Source organism: Taudactylus pleione, unplaced genomic scaffold, assembly GCF_031769625.1.
Source record: "Taudactylus pleione unplaced genomic scaffold, aTauple2 ptg001299l, whole genome shotgun sequence".
Taxonomy (NCBI): Eukaryota; Metazoa; Chordata; class Amphibia; order Anura; family Myobatrachidae; genus Taudactylus; species Taudactylus pleione.
Window position 1 is genome coordinate 691,864 of NW_028285699.1, and position 27,507 is coordinate 719,370.

Here is a 27,507-nt window from a genome sequence, read left to right on the forward strand (position 1 = left end):
AGCGGGGAAATAGGGAGACTGTGGGGTACCACCAATTGTCGTGGGAACCCCTGCATGGGTGACGACACCACAGACTGCTGGGACAAACCCATCGGAGTAAACGCGGGCTGCGGAGCTAACTGGCCCACTAAAGCTGTTAACGCCTGAGCGAAACAAGCCCAGGGCGGCTCCTGTACCGGTGCTGTAACCGTAATAGGCCGCGCCATGGACAAACACTGCCGGCAAAGGCCCTCCGCGCTACCCTCCCCCTCCGCTAACGGTACTTTGCACGTGGTACACTGTAGCCGGAGGGGAAAATCACTTTCAGACATTATGGCACCACGTATGTGACCTCTCTCACCAATTAAGTATTAAATAGGCGAGAGACCACCCTGCAGCACCGCACCGCAAGGGCTTTAGCAGAAAGAACAGGGACAGTAATAAAGCTGACAGTTTAGAGAAGAAAAGTTACAGGCAGCGCTAGCACAGTCACATACAATGCAGAGAAATAACAATTCCTGCACTAACAGCGCTGATCACTCAACTACACAGACACAGGGCCTGGTAGGACACAGCGCTGCATACACAGACCTGAGCCACAGCGGAGGAGAGGTATGCGGGGGGACCCAGACCACGATGCTTCCTTCCAGACTTCCAGCAGCGTTCACCATGCGTTGCAGAGAAGATGGCCGCCGAGGAGCAGAGAGAAGCTGGCCTGGGGGAGGAGCGCTGACACAGGACCAGTCAGCACAGTGCAGAGAGGGCTGTGTGCAGCGGGGGAGGCGCCGGCTGTGAGACAGGGAAGGCGCGCTCCCCTGGCATGCATTTAACCCCTGGGACGCCGCAGCGCTACCGCTCTGCTGCGGTCCGCTGTCCCAGGGGGTAGTGGAAGCGCAGGTTGGTCGCCTGGCTCCACGCTGCAGCCAGTCCCCAGGGAGCCCCCTGCCTGGGGACTTAGGACCATGTGATCAGCGGGGACCCACCGCGGGACCCCGCTGCTTACCTCTGTCCCCCTTGAATCCGGCCATGGTCCGGAGCATCTGGGGTCACCGCTAGCTGTGACCCCAGATGCCCACCAGCATCCCCGGATCAGTACCGGCGTTCTGGTACCGGCGGGGTGTAGGGAAGACAGCATGGACGTCAGGACTGACTGTCCATGCTGTTCATCCAGATGTGCAGCCACAGCTGCATGAAGAAAAAGCTTCAGGGGCTCTTCTAGCCCCCACTCCAACAGGTGCACCCGACTCCGGCCGGGCACCAAACTAAACTGAGGTGCCTTGGCCCGGGGGCGGGGTATAGGAGGGGGACCTAGTGCATCCTGGGAGGCTGAAAGCTTAACTCTTTGGTGCCCTGCGACTGACGTCACACCTATACCCCAAGGTATCCTGTGGATACCCTATGGACCCTGAAGTAGAAATATACATGGGGGGAGGGAATGACTGATGGAGACACAGACAGGGATATATACATGGGAGGAGGGAATGACTGATGGACACACAGACAGGGATATATACATGGGGGGAGGGAATGACTGATGGACACACAGACAGGGATATATACATGGGGGGAGGGAATGACTGATGGACACACAGACAGGGATATATACATGGGGGGAGGGAATGACTGATGGACACACAGACAGGGATATATACATGGGAGGAGGGAATGACTGATGGAGACACAGACAGGGATATATACATGGGGGGAGGGAATGACTGATGGACACAGACAGATATATATACATGGGAGGAGAATGTTACATAAGTCACCAGTCTCTCATGACGTGAAATAGTTGATGTCTGTAATGTATCCTCAGACCTCACACACAGACGTCAGTGATAGGGGAACCTTCCCTTAGACACACACGACAGACCAAGGGATCCTCATATCCACACCTGGAACGACAGGAAGCCGCACTACAGACTGTGACCACATCATTCCCACAGGTGAGACCATCCAACCAGACACACACCTGAGTACCTGGAGAGGGAGGCACCTCGGGGGACACCTTATACCCCTATACTTTCTCTACTGCTAATGGGTTACACACGCCCAGAAGTGGATCACGGGATCTTACAAGAAAGATGGAGCAGTCCATGCAGGGATCATGTATGTAGGTCTGTGTCTCTCTGTGTAACGGGGGAGGTGTAGCGTTATACACTAAGACCTGAGCACTGTGTATTGTATCCTAAGGATTGGTGTTCTGTCATCCACTTTATCCGATGCAATGAAGGCACAGATACGTGTTGGGTGGACTGGTATTCATAGGTATGTGCCTGCACACAGGTCATAAAGGTCACGTGTTGGGCAGGAACTGATTTATATAGATGTGTTCTCATGCACCTAGCCTCAATACGCCACGCAGCGCGACTTGTCTGGCGTGAGTGAGCCGCCAAGTCCCGTGCTACTCTGCTAGCGCCAGGTGTCCTTTTTCTGCTGAAGATGCGTCTAATGGTGGGTACACACTAGACGATATGTTGTCCGATCCCGCAAATCGGAGCGACATATCCAGTACATCATCTAGTGTGTACCCATGATATGCGCGCTCCTGCAGGCCGTTAACGAAATCGACCATTGGCCCTACCGCTTATGCTATCAAGCTGCAGTATGCAGCATGACATGTCCCTCCCCCATCGGACCCAGCATCTGCAAGTGTATGCCCGCGATATCGTGCTGGGTATACATCTGCTAATGTGTACCCAGCTTAAGTTGCAATGCGACGGCCATACACATGGAAAAATGGAATGGCGGGCACAGACATGGAAGGATGGAGAATGATGGGCACACACAGATGGAAGGATGGAATGACGGGCGCACACACATGGAAGGATGGAATGACGGGCACACACACATGGAAGGATGGAATGACGGGCACACACACATGGAAGGATGGAATGACAGGCACACACACATGGAAGGATGGAATGACGGGCACACACACTCATGGAAGGATGGAATGACGGGCACACACACACATGGAAGGATGGAATGACGGGCACACACACACATGGAAGGATGGAATGACGGGCACACACACACATGGAAGGATGGAATGACGGGCACACACGCTGCCGGATGACAGACTGAAGGACAGGGGTGGACACGCAGGAAGACCCCGTGACTATGTCAGAAGGATGACAGCAGGATGTGACAGATAAAAGCTCTCCTGCACTAACCTGAGTGTCTCCTCCTCGGGGGCCGCACATGGGTGCTGAGGGATGCTGGAGCTGCCCAGAGCTCATATCAGCCATTCGTCGCTCCATCTGCTCTAAACGCTCCAGTATAGACATCCTGAACTGATTGTCTGCCAAAGGGAGAAGTTGACAATGAGGCCAGGAGAACCACAAATCACATACGGTATATAACCAGCGAGGGCACTGGCGTATTATCACACCTCACCTGTGTCACATATTGCCTTCCCTACAATCATCTCATATAGCTCAGTGATATAATCCTTCCCAGCATCCTCCTCTGCAGCCCCCAGGAACCCCTTGCGGCACAGCCCTCTGAAGTTGGCTGCAGGGGATCACCCTGAGACTAAGATTTCCTGCTGTCCTGTGATGAGCAGGGCCAGTCCTCCTCTGTCCTATAATCCTCACCCTACTAAAATAGACATCCCCCTCCCTCACTCATTACAGGGAAGGAAAATCCGACTCAGCCACTGGAATATGTCAAAATAAGCAACAGGACTCTGCGGCTTTCATGGACTGTGATTTACCTGGACATTATCTACATGTAAAAAAACAAAGCAACTGCAACCACACAGCACAGTCACCCACACACCATACAGCCAGACAGCACAGTCACCCGCACACTATACAGCCAGACAGCACAGTCACCCGCACACTATACAGCCAGACAGCACAGTCACCCGCACACTATACAGCCAGACAGCACAGTCACCCGCACACTATACAGCCAGACAGCACAGTCACCCGCACACTATACAGCCAGACAGCACAGACACCCGCACACTATACAGCCAGACAGCACAGACACCCGCACACTATACAGCCAGACAGCACAGACACCCGCACACTATACAGCCAGACAGCACAGACACCCACACACTATAAAGCCAGACAGCACAGTCACCCACACACTATACAGCCAGACAGCACAGTCACCCGCACACTATACAGTCAGACAGCACAGTCACCCGCACACTATACAGCCAGACAGCACAGTCACCCGCACACTGTACAGCCAGACAGCACAGTCACCCGCACACTATACAGCCAGACAGCACAGTCACCCGCACACTATACAGCCAGACAGCACAGTCACCCGCACACTATACAGCCAGACAGCACAGTCACCCGCACACTATACAGCCAGACAGCACAGTCACCCGCACACTATACAGCCAGACAGCACAGTCACCCGCACACTATACAGCCAGACAGCACAGTCACCCGCACACTATACAGCCAGACAGCACAGTCACCCGCACACTATACAGCCAGACAGCACAGTCACCCGCACACTATACAGCCAGACAGCACAGTTACCTGCACACTATACAGCCAGACAGCACAGTCACCCACACACTATACAGCCAGACAGCACAGTCACCCGCACACTATACAGTCAGACAGCACAGTCACCCGCACACTATACAGCCAGACAGCACAGTCACCCGCACACTGTACAGCCAGACAGCACAGTCACCCGCACACTATACAGCCAGACAGCACAGTCACCCGCACACTATACAGCCAGACAGCACAGTCACCCGCACACTATACAGCCAGACAGCACAGTCACCCGCACACTATACAGCCAGACAGCACAGTCACCCGCACACTATACAGCCAGACAGCACAGTTACCTGCACACTATACAGCCAGACCACAGTCACCCGCACACATATAGCCAGAGTGCAAAGGCATCAATACACCATACAGCCAGACTGCAGAGTCACCCAGACACCAGATCACACAGCAACATACTGTACAGCCAAACCACACAGTCACCATAAAGCCAGACTGCACATAGCCAGATGGCATCCTCACCCCACATACACAGACCGCACCATCACCCACACACCATACAGCCAGACTGCAAAGTCACCCACACACCATACACTCATACGTCACACTCCTATACAACATGCAACCAGACTACACAACTACCTGTACACACTACATTCATATGTCACACTCCTCTACACAGCATACAACCAGACTACACAGTTACTGTACCTGTACACACTACATTTATACGTCACACACATATACACAACATACAACCAGACTACACAGCTACCTGTACACACTACATTCATGTCACATTCCTATACACGACATACAACCAGACTACACAGTTACCTGTATACACTACATTCATATATCACACTCCTATACACAACATACAGTACAACCAGACTACACAGCTACTACACAGTACACACACCATTCATACGTCACACTCCTATCCACAACATACAACCAGACAACACAGTTACCTAGAAACAGAAGAAAACACAAAATCAGGCGCTCCAGAAACAACTGAAAAATGCAAATCTATATGCAGCTCACCACTTATGGGGTAGGCAAACCCCAAGAAAACTTACAAGAAATATAGAAACAAATGTGGGAGCGATTAATGATTTGTTTGCTGCAGCACACATATAAATAATGAAAAAATAAACATTTATTATCTCAATGACATAAAATAAATCAATAAAATTAGTAAAAAAAGTCTCTTATACAAATCATCAGATAATTAAATAACAAAAAAAAAAAAAAGGGGGATAGGAAGGTAATATAAAACGGTAATGGAATATAATTATAGATACGAAATATGATATGTTCTGATAATAATTGAGTGAAAATCACTCAGAGTAGTCCTAGATGACCTCAGAAGTGTATCTGCAGAACATACAGTCTTACACTCGGTCACTTATTTGATTATCCAAAAATGATATAGGCAACAACTGTATTAGAATCAGATAACTCTCAAATGTCGTGATGGCTGTTTAAAAAATAATAATATCACAACCATTGATGATGATGATGATATTTTTTAAAGGGCATCTAGGACAACTCTGAGCGAGAGATTTTCACTCAATTATTATCAGAACATATCATAATTTGTATCTATAATTTTATTCCATTCCATTTTATATTACCTTCCTATCCCCCTTTTTTTAATGGGATTTAATTATCTGACGATTTGTAGAAGATACATTTTTTAAATAATTTTATTGATTTGTTTTATGTCATTGAGATAATAAATGTGTGTTTATTTTTTCATTATTAATATGTGCGCTGCAGCAACAAATCATTAATCGCTCCCACATTTGTTTCTATTAACACAGCTACCTGTACACACTACATTCATACGTCACACTCCTATACACAGCATACAACCAGACTACACAGCTACCTGTACACACTACATTCATACATCACACTCCTATACACAGCATACAACCAGACTACACAGCTACCTGTACACACTACATTCATACATCACACTCCTATACACAGCATACAACCAGACTACACAGCTACCTGTACACACTACATTCATACATCACACTGCTATACACAGCATACAACCAGACTACACAGCTACCTGTACACACTACATTCATACATCACACTCCTATACACAACATACAACCAGACTACACAGCTACCTGTACACACTACATTCATACATCACACTCCTATACACAACATACAACCAGACTACACAGCTACCTGTACACACTACATTCATACATCACACTCCTATACACAACATACAACCAGACTACACAGTTACCTGTACACACTACATTCATACATCACACTCCTATACATAACATACAACCAGACTACACAGCTACCTGTACACACTACATTCATACATCACACTCCTATACACAGCATACAACCAGACTACACAGCTACCTGTACACACTACATTCATACGTCACACTCCTATACACAACATACAGCCAGACTACAGTTACCTGTACACACTACATTCATACATCACACTCCTATACACAACATACAACCAGACTACACAGTTACCTGTACACACTACATTCATACGTCACACTCCTATACACAACATACAACCAGACTACACAGCTACCAGTACACACTACATTCATACGTCACACCTATACACAACATACAACCAGACTACACAGTTACCTGCACACTACATTCATACATCACACTCCTATACACAACATACAACCAGACTACACAGCTACCTGTACACACTACATTCATATGTCACACTCCTATACACAGCATACAACCAGACTACACAGCTACCTGTACACACTACATTCATACGTCACACTCCTATACACAACATACAACCAGACTACACAGTTACCTGTACACACTACATTCATACATCACACTCCTATACACAACATACAACCAGACTACACAGTTACCTGTACACACTACATTCATACGTCACACTCCTATACACAGCATACAACCAGACTACACAGCTACCAGTACACACTACATTCATACGTCACACCTATACACAACATACAACCAGACTACACAGCTACCTGTACACACTACATTCATATGTCACACTCCTATACACAGCATACAACCAGACTACACAGCTACCTGTACACACTACATTCATACATCACACTCCTATACATAACATACAACCAGACTACACAGCTACCAGTACACACTACATTCATATGTCACACTCCTATACACAACATACAACCAGACTACACAGCTACCTGTACACACTACATTCATACATCACACTCCTATACACAGCATACAACCAGACTACACAGCTACCAGTACACACTACATTCATACGTCACACCTATACACAACATACAACCAGACTACACACCTACCTGTACACACTACATTCATATGTCACACTCCTATACACAACATACAACCAGACTACACAGCTACCTTTACACACTACATTCATACGTCACACTCCTATACACAACATACAACCAGACTACACAGTTACCTGTACACACTACATTCATACATCACACTCCTATACACAACATACAACCAGACTACACAGTTACCTGTACACACTACATTCATACATCACACTCCTATACACAACATACAACCAGACTACACAGCTACCTGTACACACTACATTCATATGTCACACTCCTATACACAACATACAACCAGACTACACAGCTACCTGTACACACTACATTCATATGTCACACTCCTATAGAACATACAACAGACTACACAGTTACATGTACACACTACATTCATACATCACACTCCTATACACAGCATACAACCAGACTACACAGCTACCTGTACACACTACATTCATACATCACACTCCTATACACAACATACAACCAGACTACACAGTTACCTGTACACACTACATTCATACATCACACTCCTATACACAACATACAACCAGACTACACAGTTACCTGTACACACTACATTCATACGTCACACTCCTATACACAGCATACAACCAGACTACACAGCTACCAGTACACACTACATTCATACGTCACACCTATACACAACATACAACCAGACTACACAGCTACCTGTACACACTACATTCATATGTCACACTCCTATACACAACATACAACCAGACTACACAGCTACCTGTACACACTACATTCATGTCACACTCCTATACACAACATACAACCAGACTACACAGCTACCAGTACATACTACATTCATACATCACACTCCTATACATAACATACAACCAGACTACACAGCTACCTGTACACACTACATTCATATATCACACTCCTATACACAACATACAACCAGACTACACAGTTACCTGTACACACTACATTCATACATCACACTCCTATACACAACATACAACCAGACTACACAGCTACCTGTACACACTACATTCATACATCACACTCCTATACATAACATACAACCAGACTACACAGCTACCTGTACACACTACATTCATACATCACACTCCTATACACAACATACAACCAGACTACACAGCTACCTGTACACACTACATTCATACATCACACTCCTATACACAACATACAACCAGACTACACAGTTACCTGTACACACTACATTCATACGTCACACTCCTATAGAACATACAACCAGACTACACAGCTACCTGTACACACTACATTCATACGTCACACTCCTATACACAGCATACACACCAGACTACACAGCTACCTGTACACACTACATTCATACGTCACACTCCTATACACAGCATACAACCAGACTACACAGTTACCTGTACACACTACATTCATACATCACACTCCTATACACAACATACAACCAGACTACACAGTTACCTGTACACACTACATTCATACGTCATACTCCTATAGAACATACAACCAGACTACACAGCTACCTGTACACACTACATTCATACGTCACACTCCTATACACAGCATACAACCAGACTACACAGTTACCTGTTCACACTACATTCATACGTCACACCTATACACAACATACAACCAGACTACACAGCTACCTGTACACACTACATTCATATGTCACACTCCTATACACAACATACAACCAGACTACACAGCTACCTGTACACACTACATTCATATGTCACACTCCTATACACAACATACAACCAGACTACACAGCTACCTGTACACACTACATTCATATATCACACTCCTATACACAACATACAACCAGACTACACAGCTACCAGTACACACTACATTCATACGTCACACTCCTATACACAGCATACAACCAGACTACACAGCTACCAGTACACACTACATTCATACATCACAGTCCTATACACAACATACAACCAGACTACACAGTTACCTGTACACACTACATTCATATGTCACACTCCTATACATAACATACAACCAGACTACACAGCTACCTGTACACACTACATTCATATGTCACACTCCTATACACAACATACAACCAGACTACACAGCTACCTGTACATACTACATTCATACGTCACACTCCTATACACAGCATACAACCAGACTACACAGCTACCTGTACACACTACATTCATATGTCACACTCCTATACACAACATACAACCAGACTACACAGCTACCTGTACACACTACATTCATACGTCACACTCCTATACACAACATACAACCAGACTACACAGCTACCTGTACACACTACATTCATACGTCACACTCCTATACACAACATACAACCAGACTACACAGTTACATGTACACACTACATTCATACATCACACTCCTATAGAACATACAACCAGACTACACAGTTACCTGTACACACTACATTCATACGTCACACTCCTATACACAACATACAACCAGACTACACAGCTACCTGTACACACTACATTCATACGTCACATTCCTATACACAACATACAACCATACTACACAGCTACCTGTACACACTACATTCATACATCACACTCCTATACACAGCATACAACCAGACTACACAGTTACCTGTACACACTACATTCATACGTCACACTCCTATACACAACATACAACCAGACTACACAGTTACCTGTACACACTACATTCATACATCACACTCCTATACACAGCATACAACCAGACTACACAGCTACCAGTACACACTACATTCATACGTCACACTCCTATACACAACATACAACCAGACTACACAGTTACCTGTACACACTAAATTCATACATCACACTCCTATACATAACATACAACCAGACTACACAGCTACCTGTACACACTACATTCATACATCACACTCCTATACACAGCATACAACCAGACTACACAGCTACCAGTACACACTACATTCATACATCACACTCCTATACACAACATACAACCAGACTACACAGCTACCTGTACACACTACATTCATACGTCACACTCCTATACACAACATACAACCAGACTACACAGCTACCTGTACACACTACATTCATACATCACACTCCTATACACAGCATACAACCAGACTACACAGCTACCTGTACACACTACATTCATATGTCACACTCCTATACACAGCATACAACCAGACTACACAGCTACCAGTACACACTACATTCATACGTCACACTCCTATACACAACATACAACCAGACTACACAGTTACCTGTACACACTAAATTCATACATCACACTCCTATACACAACATACAACCAGACTACACAGCTACCTGTACACACTACATTCATACATCACACTCCTATACACAGCATACAACCAGACTACACAGCTACCTGTACACACTACATTCATACATCACACTCCTATACACAACATACAACCAGACTACACAGCTACCTGTACACACTACATTCATACATCACACTCCTATACACAACATACAACCAGACTACACAGCTACCTGTACACACTACATTCATACATCACACTCCTATACACAACATACAACCAGACTACACAGTTACCTGTACACACTACATTCATACATCACACTCCTATACACAACATACAACCAGACTACACAGCTACCTGTACACACTACATTCATACATCACACTCCTATACACAACATATAACCAGACTACACAGTTACCTGTACACACTACATTCATACATCACACTCCTATACACAACATACAACCAGACTACACAGCTACCTGTACACACTACATTCATACATCACACTCCTATACACAACATATAACCAGAATACACAGTTACCTGTACACACTACATTCATACATCACACTCCTATACACAGCATACAACCAGACTACACAGCTACCAGTACACACTACATTCATACATCACACTCCTATACACAACATACAACCAGACTACACAGCTACCAGTACACACTACATTCATACGTCACACCTATACACAACATACAACCAGACTACACAGCTACCAGTACACACTACATTCATATGTCACACTCCTATACACAACATACAACCAGACTACACAGTTACCTGTACACACTACATTCATATGTCACACTCCTATACACAACATACAACCAGACTACACAGTTACCTGTACACACTACATTCATATGTCACACTCCTATACACAGCATACAACCAGACTACTCAGCTACCAGTACACACTACATTCATACGTCACACCTATACACAACATACAACCAGACTACACAGCTACCTGTACACACTACATTCATATGTCACACTCCTATACACAGCATACAACCAGACTACTCAGCTACCAGTACACACTACATTCATACGTCACACCTATACACAACATACAACCAGACTACACAGTTACCTGTACACACTACATTCATATGTCACACTCCTATACACAACATACAACCAGACTACACAGCTACCTGTACACACTACATTCATACATCACACTCCTATATACAACATACAACCAGACTACACAGTTACCTGTACACACTACATTCATATGTCACACTCCTATACACAACATACAACCAGACTACACAGCTACCAGTACACACTACATTCATACGTCACACCTATACACAACATACAACCAGACTACACAGCTACCTGTACACACTACATTCATACATCACACTCCTATACACAGCATACAACCAGACTACACAGCTACCTGTACACACTACATTCATACGTCACACTCCTATACACAACATACAACCAGACTACACAGCTACCTGTACACACTACATTCATACGTCACACTCCTATACACAGCATACAACCAGAACTACACAGCTACCAGTACACACTACATTCATACGTCACACTCCTATACACAACATACAACCAGACTACACAGTTACCTGTACACACTAAATTCATACATCACACTCCTATACATAACATACAACCAGACTACACAGCTACCTGTACACACTACATTCATACATCACACTCCTATACACAGCATACAACCAGACTACACAGCTACCAGTACACACTACATTCATACATCACACTCCTATACACAACATACAACCAGACTACACAGCTACCTGTACACACTACATTCATACGTCACACTCCTATACACAACATACAACCAGACTACACAGCTACCTGTACACACTACATTCATACATCACACTCCTATACACAGCATACAACCAGACTACACAGCTACCTGTACACACTACATTCATACGTCACACTCCTATACACAGCATACAACCAGACTACACAGCTACCAGTACACACTACATTCATACGTCACACTCCTATACACAACATACAACCAGACTACACAGTTACCTGTACACACTAAATTCATACATCACACTCCTATACACAACATACAACCAGACTACACAGCTACCTGTACACACTACATTCATACATCACACTCCTATACACAGCATACAACCAGACTACACAGCTACCTGTACACACTACATTCATACATCACACTCCTATACACAACATACAACCAGACTACACAGCTACCTGTACACACTACATTCATACATCACACTCCTATACACAACATACAACCAGACTACACAGCTACCTGTACACACTACATTCATACATCACACTCCTATACACAACATACAACCAGACTACACAGTTACCTGTACACACTACATTCATACATCACACTCCTATACACAACATACAACCAGACTACACAGCTACCTGTACACACTACATTCATACATCACACTCCTATACACAACATATAACCAGAATACACAGTTACCTGTACACACTACATTCATACATCACACTCCTATACACAACATACAACCAGACTACACAGCTACCAGTACACACTACATTCATACGTCACACCTATACACAACATACAACCAGACTACACAGCTACCAGTACACACTACATTCATATGTCACACTCCTATACACAACATACAACCAGACTACACAGTTACCTGTACACACTACATTCATATGTCACACTCCTATACACAACATACAACCAGACTACACAGTTACCTGTACACACTACATTCATATGTCACACTCCTATACACAGCATACAACCAGACTACTCAGCTACCAGTACACACTACATTCATACGTCACACCTATACACAACATACAACCAGACTACACAGCTACCTGTACACACTACATTCATATGTCACACTCCTATACACAGCATACAACCAGACTACTCAGCTACCAGTACACACTACATTCATACGTCACACCTATACACAACATACAACCAGACTACACAGCTACCAGTACACACTACATTCATACGTCACACCTATACACAACATACAACCAGACTACACAGCTACCTGTACACACTACATTCATACATCACACTCCTATACACAGCATACAACCAGACTACACAGCTACCTGTACACACTACATTCATACGTCACACTCCTATACACAACATACAACCAGACTACACAGCTACCTGTACACACTACAATCATACGTCACACTCCTATACACAACAAACAACCAGATTACACAGTTACCTGTACACACTACATTCATACATCACACTCCTATAGAACATACAACCAGACTACACAGTTACCTGTACACACTACATTCATACATCACACTCCTATACACAACATACAACCAGACTACACAGCTACCTGTACACACTACATTCATACATCACACTCCTATAGAACATACAACCAGACTACACAGTTACATGTACACACTACATTCATACATCACACTCCTATACACAACATACAACCAGACTACACAGCTACCTGTACACACTACATTCATACATCACACTCCTATACACAACATACAACCAGACTACACAACTACCTGTACACACTACATTCATACATCACACTCCTATACACAACATACAACCAGACTACACAGCTACCTGTACACACTACATTCATACATCACACTCCTATAGAACATACAACCAGACTACACAGTTACCTGTACACACTACATTCATACGTCACACTCCTATACACAACATACAACCAGACTACACAGCTACCTGTACACACTACATTCATACATCACACTCCTATACACAACATACAACCAGACTACACAGTTACCTGTACACACTACATTCATACATCACACTCCTATACACAACATACAACCAGACTACACAGCTACCTGTACACACTACATTCATACATCACACTCCTATACACAACATACAACCAGACTACACAGCTACCTGTACACACTACATTCATACATCACACTCCTATACACAACATACAACCAGACTACACAGTTACATGTACACACTACATTCATACATCACACTCCTATACACAGCATACAACCAGACTACACAGCTACCAGTACACACTACATTCATACATCACACTCCTATACACAACATACAACCAGACTACACAGTTACTGTACACACTACATTCATACATCACACTCCTATACACAGCATACAACAGACTACACAGCTACCTGTATACACTACATTCATACGTCACACTCCTATACACAACATACAACCAGACTACACAGCTACCTGTACACACTACATTCATACATCACACTCCTATACACAGCATACAACAGACTACACAGCTACCTGTACACACTACATTCATACATCACACTCCTATACACAGCATACAACCAGACTACACAGCTACCAGTACACACTACATTCATACGTCACACTCCTATACACAACATACAACCAGACTACACAGCTACCTGTACACACTACATTCATACATCACACTCCTATACACAGCATACAACCAGACTACACAGCTACCTGTACACACTACATTCATACGTCACACTCCTATACACAACATACAACCAGACTACACAGCTACCTGTACACACTACATTCATATGTCACACTCCTATACACAGCATACAACCAGACTACACAGCTACCTGTACACACTACATTCATACGTCACACTCCTATACACAACATACAACCAGACTACACAGCTACCTGTACACACTACATTCATACATCACACTCCTATACACAACATACAACCAGACTACACAGCTACCTGTACACACTACATTCATACGTCACACTCCTATACATAACATACAACCAGACTACACAGCTACCTGTACACACTACATTCATATGTCACACTCCTATACACAGCATACAACCAGACTACACAGTTACCTGTACACACTACATTCATACATCACACTCCTATACATAACATACAACCAGACTACACAGCTACCTGTACACACTACATTCATACATCACACTCCTATACACAACATACAACCAGACTACACAGTTACTGTACACACTACATTCATACATCACACTCCTATACACAGCATACAACAGACTACACAGCTACCTGTACACACTACATTCATACGTCACACTCCTATACACAACATACAACCAGACTACACAGCTACCTGTACACACTACATTAATACATCACACTCCTATACACAGCATACAACAGACTACACAGCTACCTGTACACACTACATTCATACATCACACTCCTATACACAGCATACAACCAGACTACACAGCTACCAGTACACACTACATTCATACGTCACACTCCTATACACAACATACAACCAGACTACACAGCTACCTGTACACATTACATTCATACATCACACTCCTATACACAGCATACAACCAGACTACACAGCTACCTGTACACACTACATTCATACGTCACACTCCTATACACAACATACAACCAGACTACACAGCTACCTGTACACACTACATTCATATGTCACACTCCTATACACAGCATACAACCAGACTACACAGCTACCTGTACACACTACATTCATACGTCACACTCCTATACACAACATACAACCAGACTACACAGCTACCTGTACACACTACATTCATACATCACACTCCTATACACAACATACAACCAGACTACACAGCTACCTGTACACACTACATTCATACGTCACACTCCTATACACAACAAACAACCAGATTACACAGTTACCTGTACACACTACATTCATACATCACACTCCTATAGAACATACAACCAGACTACACAGTTACCTGTACACACTACATTCATACATCACACTCCTATACACAACATACAACCAGACTACACAGCTACCTGTACACACTACATTCATACATCACACTCCTATAGAACATACAACCAGACTACACAGTTACATGTACACACTACATTCATACATCACACTCCTATACACAACATACAACCAGACTACACAGCTACCTGTACACACTACATTCATACATCACACTCCTATACACAACATACAACCAGACTACACAACTACCTGTACACACTACATTCATACATCACACTCCTATACACAACATACAACCAGACTACACAGCTACCTGTACACACTACATTCATACATCACACTCCTATAGAACATACAACCAGACTACACAGTTACCTGTACACACTACATTCATACATCACACTCCTATACACAACATACAACCAGACTACACAGCTACCTGTACACACTACATTCATACATCACACTCCTATACACAACATACAACCAGACTACACAGTTACCTGTACACACTACATTCATACATCACACTCCTATACATAACATACAACCAGACTACACAGCTACCTGTACACACTACATTCATACATCACACTCCTATACACAACATACAACCAGACTACACAGCTACCTGTACACACTACATTCATACATCACACTCCTATACACAACATACAACCAGACTACACAGTTACATGTACACACTACATTCATACACCACACTCCTATACACAGCATACAACCAGACTACACAGCTACCAGTACACACTACATTCATACATCACACTCCTATACACAACATACAACCAGACTACACAGTTACTGTACACACTACATTCATACATCACACTCCTATACACAGCATACAACAGACTACACAGCTACCTGTATACACTACATTCATACGTCACACTCCTATACACAACATACAACCAGACTACACAGCTACCTGTACACACTACATTCATACATCACACTCCTATACACAGCATACAACAGACTACACAGCTACCTGTACACACTACATTCATACATCACACTCCTATACACAGCATACAACCAGACTACACAGCTACCAGTACACACTACATTCATACGTCACACTCCTATACACAACATACAACCAGACTACACAGCTACCTGTACACACTACATTCATACATCACACTCCTATACACAGCATACAACCAGACTACACAGCTACCTGTACACACTACATTCATACGTCACACTCCTATACACAACATACAACCAGACTACACAGCTACCTGTACACACTACATTCATATGTCACACTCCTATACACAGCATACAACCAGACTACACAGCTACCTGTACACACTACATTCATACGTCACACTCCTATACACAACATACAACCAGACTACACAGCTACCTGTACACACTACATTCATACATCACACTCCTATACACAACATACAACCAGACTACACAGCTACCTGTACACACTACATTCATACGTCACACTCCTATACATAACATACAACCAGACTACACAGCTACCTGTACACACTACATTCATATGTCACACTCCTATACACAGCATACAACCAGACTACACAGTTACCTGTACACACTACATTCATACATCACACTCCTATACATAACATACAACCAGACTACACAGCTACCTGTACACACTACATTCATACATCACACTCCTATACACAACATACAACCAGACTACACAGCTACCTGTACACACTACATTCATACGTCACACTCCTAAACATAACATACAACCAGACTACACAGCTACCTGTACACACTACATTCATACGTCACACTCCTATACACAACATACAACCAGACTACACAGCTACCTGTACACACTACATTCATACGTCACACTCCTATACACAACATACAACCAGACTACACAGTTACATGTACACACTACATTCATACATCACACTCCTATAGAACATACAACCAGACTACACAGTTACCTGTACACACTACATTCATACGTCACACTCCTATACACAACATACAACCAGACTACACAGCTACCTGTACACACTACATTCATACGTCACATTCCTATACACAACATACAACCATACTACACAGCTACCTGTACACACTACATTCATACGTCACACTCCTATACACAACATACAACCAGACTACACAGTTACCTGTACACACTACATTCATACATCACACTCCTATACACAGCATACAACCAGACTACACAGCTACCAGTACACACTACATTCATACGTCACACTCCTATACACAACATACAACCAGACTACACAGTTACCTGTACACACTAAATTCATACATCACACTCCTATACATAACATACAACCAGACTACACAGCTACCTGTACACACTACATTCATACATCACACTCCTATACACAGCATACAACCAGACTACACAGCTACCAGTACACACTACATTCATACATCACACTCCTATACACAACATACAACCAGACTACACAGCTACCTGTACACACTACATTCATACGTCACACTCCTATACACAACATACAACCAGACTACACAGCTACCTGTACACACTACATTCATACATCACACTCCTATACACAGCATACAACCAGACTACACAGCTACCTGTACACACTACATTCATATGTCACACTCCTATACACAGCATACAACCAGACTACACAGCTACCAGTACACACTACATTCATACGTCACACTCCTATACACAACATACAACCAGACTACACAGTTACCTGTACACACTAAATTCATACATCACACTCCTATACACAACATACAACCAGACTACACAGCTACCTGTACACACTACATTCATACATCACACTCCTATACACAGCATACAACCAGACTACACAGCTACCTGTACACACTACATTCATACATCACACTCCTATACACAACATACAACCAGACTACACAGCTACCTGTACACACTACATTCATACATCACACTCCTATACACAACATACAACCAGACTACACAGCTACCTGTACACACTACATTCATACATCACACTCCTATACACAACATACAACCAGACTACACAGTTACCTGTACACACTACATTCATACATCACACTCCTATACACAACATACAACCAGACTACACAGCTACCTGTACACACTACATTCATACATCACACTCCTATACACAACATATAACCAGACTACACAGTTACCTGTACACACTACATTCATACATCACACTCCTATACACAGCATACAACCAGACTACACAGCTACCAGTACACACTACATTCATACATCACACTCCTATACACAACATACAACCAGACTACACAGCTACCAGTACACACTACATTCATACGTCACACCTATACACAACATACAACCAGACTACACAGCTACCAGTACACACTACATTCATATGTCACACTCCTATACACAACATACAACCAGACTACACAGTTACCTGTACACACTACATTCATATGTCACACTCCTATACACAACATACAACCAGACTACACAGTTACCTGTACACACTACATTCATATGTCACACTCCTATACACAGCATACAACCAGACTACTCAGCTACCAGTACACACTACATTCATACGTCACACCTATACACAACATACAACCAGACTACACAGCTACCTGTACACACTACATTCATATGTCACACTCCTATACACAGCATACAACCAGACTACTCAGCTACCAGTACACACTACATTCATACGTCACACCTATACACAACATACAACCAGACTACACAGTTACCTGTACACACTACATTCATACATCACACTCCTATACACAACATACAACCAGACTACACAGCTACCTGTACACACTACATTCATACATCACACTCCTATACACAACATACAATCAGACTACACAGCTACCTGTACACACTACATTCATACATCACACTCCTATACACAACATACAACCAGACTACACAGTTACATGTACACACTACATTCATACATCACACTCCTATACACAGCATACAACCAGACTACACAGCTACCAGTACACACTACATTCATACATCACACTCCTATACACAACATACAACCAGACTACACAGTTACTGTACACACTACATTCATACATCACACTCCTATACACAGCATACAACAGACTACACAGCTACCTGTATACACTACATTCATACGTCACACTCCTATACACAACATACAACCAGACTACACAGCTACCTGTACACACTACATTCATACATCACACTCCTATACACAGCATACAACAGACTACACAGCTACCTGTACACACTACATTCATACATCACACTCCTATACACAGCATACAACCAGACTACACAGCTACCAGTACACACTACATTCATACGTCACACTCCTATACACAACATACAACCAGACTACACAGCTACCTGTACACACTACATTCATACATCACACTCCTATACACAGCATACAACCAGACTACACAGCTACCTGTACACACTACATTCATACGTCACACTCCTATACACAACATACAACCAGACTACACAGCTACCTGTACACACTACATTCATATGTCACACTCCTATACACAGCATACAACCAGACTACACAGCTACCTGTACACACTACATTCATACGTCACACTCCTATACACAACATACAACCAGACTACACAGCTACCTGTACACACTACATTCATACATCACACTCCTATACACAACATACAACCAGACTACACAGCTACCTGTACACACTACATTCATACGTCACACTCCTATACATAACATACAACCAGACTACACAGCTACCTGTACACACTACATTCATATGTCACACTCCTATACACAGCATACAACCAGACTACACAGTTACCTGTACACACTACATTCATACATCACACTCCTATACATAACATACAACCAGACTACACAGCTACCTGTACACACTACATTCATACATCACACTCCTATACACAACATACAACCAGACTACACAGTTACTGTACACACTACATTCATACATCACACTCCTATACACAGCATACAACAGACTACACAGCTACCTGTACACACTACATTCATACGTCACACTCCTATACACAACATACAACCAGACTACACAGCTACCTGTACACACTACATTAATACATCACACTCCTATACACAGCATACAACAGACTACACAGCTACCTGTACACACTACATTCATACATCACACTCCTATACACAGCATACAACCAGACTACACAGCTACCAGTACACACTACATTCATACGTCACACTCCTATACACAACATACAACCAGACTACACAGCTACCTGTACACATTACATTCATACATCACACTCCTATACACAGCATACAACCAGACTACACAGCTACCTGTACACACTACATTCATACGTCACACTCCTATACACAACATACAACCAGACTACACAGCTACCTGTACACACTACATTCATATGTCACACTCCTATACACAGCATACAACCAGACTACACAGCTACCTGTACACACTACATTCATACGTCACACTCCTATACACAACATACAACCAGACTACACAGCTACCTGTACACACTACATTCATACATCACACTCCTATACACAACATACAACCAGACTACACAGCTACCTGTACACACTACATTCATACGTCACACTCCTATACACAACAAACAACCAGATTACACAGTTACCTGTACACACTACATTCATACATCACACTCCTATAGAACATACAACCAGACTACACAGTTACCTGTACACACTACATTCATACATCACACTCCTATACACAACATACAACCAGACTACAACAGCTACCTGTACACACTACATTCATACATCACACTCCTATAGAACATACAACCAGACTACACAGTTACATGTACACACTACATTCATACATCACACTCCTATACACAACATACAACCAGACTACACAGCTACCTGTACACACTGACATTCATACATCACACTCCTATACACAACATACAACCAGACTACACAACTACCTGTACACACTACATTCATACATCACACTCCTATACACAACATACAACCAGACTACACAGCTACCTGTACACACTACATTCATACATCACACTCCTATAGAACATACAACCAGACTACACAGTTACCTGTACACACTACATTCATACATCACACTCCTATACACAACATACAACCAGACTACACAGCTACCTGTACACACTACATTCATACATCACACTCCTATACACAACATACAACCAGACTACACAAGTTACCTGTACACACTACATTCATACATCACACTCCTATACATAACATACAACCAGACTACACAGCTACCTGTACACACTACATTCATACATCACACTCCTATACACAACATACAACCAGACTACACAGCTACCTGTACACACTACATTCATACATCACACTCCTATACACAACATACAACCAGACTACACAGTTACATGTACACACTACATTCATACACCACACTCCTATACACAGCATACAACCAGACTACACAGCTACCAGTACACACTACATTCATACATCACACTCCTATACACAACATACAACCAGACTACACAGTTACTGTACACACTACATTCATACATCACACTCCTATACACAGCATACAACAGACTACACAGCTACCTGTATACACTACATTCATACGTCACACTCCTATACACAACATACAACCAGACTACACAGCTACCTGTACACACTACATTCATACATCACACTCCTATACACAGCATACAACAGACTACACAGCTACCTGTACACACTACATTCATACATCACACTCCTATACACAGCATACAACCAGACTACACAGCTACCAGTACACACTACATTCATACGTCACACTCCTATACACAACATACAACCAGACTACACAGCTACCTGTACACACTACATTCATACATCACACTCCTATACACAGCATACAACCAGACTACACAGCTACCTGTACACACTACATTCATACGTCACACTCCTATACACAACATACAACCAGACTACACAGCTACCTGTACACACTACATTCATATGTCACACTCCTATACACAGCATACAACCAGACTACACAGCTACCTGTACACACTACATTCATACGTCACACTCCTATACACAACATACAACCAGACTACACAGCTACCTGTACACACTACATTCATACATCACACTCCTATACACAACATACAACCAGACTACACAGCTACCTGTACACACTACATTCATACGTCACACTCCTATACATAACATACAACCAGACTACACAGCTACCTGTACACACTACATTCATATGTCACACTCCTATACACAGCATACAACCAGACTACACAGTTACCTGTACACACTACATTCATACATCACACTCCTATACATAACATACAACCAGACTACACAGCTACCTGTACACACTACATTCATACATCACACTCCTATACACAACATACAACCAGACTACACAGCTACCTGTACACACTACATTCATACGTCACACTCCTAAACATAACATACAACCAGACTACACAGCTACCTGTACACACTACATTCATACGTCACACTCCTATACACAACATACAACCAGACTACACAGCTACCTGTACACACTACATTCATACGTCACACTCCTATACACAACATACAACCAGACTACACAGTTACATGTACACACTACATTCATACATCACACTCCTATAGAACATACAACCAGACTACACAGTTACCTGTACACACTACATTCATACGTCACACTCCTATACACAACATACAACCAGACTACACAGCTACCTGTACACACTACATTCATACGTCACATTCCTATACACAACATACAACCGTACTACACAGCTACCTGTACACACTACATTCATACGTCACACTCCTATACACAACATACAACCAGACTACACAGTTACCTGTACACACTACATTCATACATCACACTCCTATACACAGCATACAACCAGACTACACAGCTACCAGTACACACTACATTCATACGTCACACTCCTATACACAACATACAACCAGACTACACAGTTACCTGTACACACTAAATTCATACATCACACTCCTATACATAACATACAACCAGACTACACAGCTACCTGTACACACTACATTCATACATCACACTCCTATACACAGCATACAACCAGACTACACAGCTACCAGTACACACTACATTCATACATCACACTCCTATACACAACATACAACCAGACTACACAGCTACCTGTACACACTACATTCATACGTCACACTCCTATACACAACATACAACCAGACTACACAGCTACCTGTACACACTACATTCATACATCACACTCCTATACACAGCATACAACCAGACTACACAGCTACCTGTACACACTACATTCATATGTCACACTCCTATACACAGCATACAACCAGACTACACAGCTACCAGTACACACTACATTCATACGTCACACTCCTATACACAACATACAACCAGACTACACAGTTACCTGTACACACTAAATTCATACATCACACTCCTATACACAACATACAACCAGACTACACAGCTACCTGTACACACTACATTCATACATCACACTCCTATACACAGCATACAACCAGACTACACAGCTACCTGTACACACTACATTCATACATCACACTCCTATACACAACATACAACCAGACTACACAGCTACCTGTACACACTACATTCATACATCACACTCCTATACACAACATACAACCAGACTACACAGCTACCTGTACACACTACATTCATACATCACACTCCTATACACAACATACAACCAGACTACACAGTTACCTGTACACACTACATTCATACATCACACTCCTATACACAACATACAACCAGACTACACAGCTACCTGTACACACTACATTCATACATCACACTCCTATACACAACATATAACCAGACTACACAGTTACCTGTACACACTACATTCATACATCACACTCCTATACACAGCATACAACCAGACTACACAGCTACCAGTACACACTACATTCATACATCACACTCCTATACACAACATACAACCAGACTACACAGCTACCAGTACACACTACATTCATACGTCACACCTATACACAACATACAACCAGACTACACAGCTACCAGTACACACTACATTCATATGTCACACTCCTATACACAACATACAACCAGACTACACAGTTACCTGTACACACTACATTCATATGTCACACTCCTATACACAACATACAACCAGACTACACAGTTACCTGTACACACTACATTCATATGTCACACTCCTATACACAGCATACAACCAGACTACTCAGCTACCAGTACACACTACATTCATACGTCACACCTATACACAACATACAACCAGACTACACAGCTACCTGTACACACTACATTCATATGTCACACTCCTATACACAGCATACAACCAGACTACTCAGCTACCAGTACACACTACATTCATACGTCACACCTATACACAACATACAACCAGACTACACAGTTACCTGTACACACTACATTCATATGTCACACTCCTATACACAACATACAACCAGACTACACAGCTACCTGTACACACTACATTCATACATCACACTCCTATACACAACATACAACCAGACTACACAGTTACCTGTACACACTACATTCATATGTCACACTCCTATACACAACATACAACCAGACTACACAGCTACCAGTACACACTACATTCATACGTCACACCTATACACAACATACAACCAGACTACAAAGCTACCTGTACACACTACATTCATACATCACACTCCTATACACAGCATACAACCAGACTACACAGCTACCAGTACACACTACATTCATACATCACACTCCTATACACAACATACAACCAGACTACACAGTTACTGTACACACTACATTCATACATCACACTCCTATACACAGCATACAACAGACTACACAGCTACCTGTATACACTACATTCATACATCACACTCCTATACACAGCATACAACCAGACTACACAGCTACCAGTACACACTACATTCATACATCACACTCCTATACACAACATACAACCAGACTACACAGCTACCTGTACACACTACATTCATACGTCACACTCCTATACACAACGTACAACCAGACTACACAGTTACCTGTACACACTACATTCATACATCACACTCCTATACACAGCATACAACCAGACTACACAGCTACCTGTACACACTACATTCATATGTCACACTCCTATACACAGCATACAACCAGACTACACAGCTACCAGTACACACTACATTCATACGTCACACTCCTATACACAACATACAACCAGACTACACAGTTACCTGTACACACTAAATTCATACATCACACTCCTATACACAACATACAACCAGACTACACAGCTACCTGTACACACTACATTCATACATCACACTCCTATACACAGCATACAACCAGACTACACAGCTACCTGTACACACTACATTCATACATCACACTCCTATACACAACATACAACCAGACTACACAGCTACCTGTACACACTACATTCATACATCACACTCCTATACACAACATACA

At 42.8% G+C, this 27,507-nt stretch overlaps 1 protein-coding gene across 3 annotated transcripts in view; it reads right to left on the reverse strand.

Annotated features, from left to right (window-relative positions):
- The window catches only part of CAMTA2 (calmodulin binding transcription activator 2), a 205,152-nt gene that overhangs the window by 35,870 nt on the left and 141,775 nt on the right, over positions 1-27,507 (reverse strand). For all 3 annotated transcript variants that reach the window (XM_088462966.1, XM_088462964.1, XM_088462965.1), the window contains exon 11: positions 3,156-3,283. In XM_088462966.1, the coding sequence (XP_088319092.1) occupies positions 3,156-3,283 (128 nt within the window). The remainder of the gene's footprint in view (positions 1-3,155; positions 3,284-27,507) is intronic.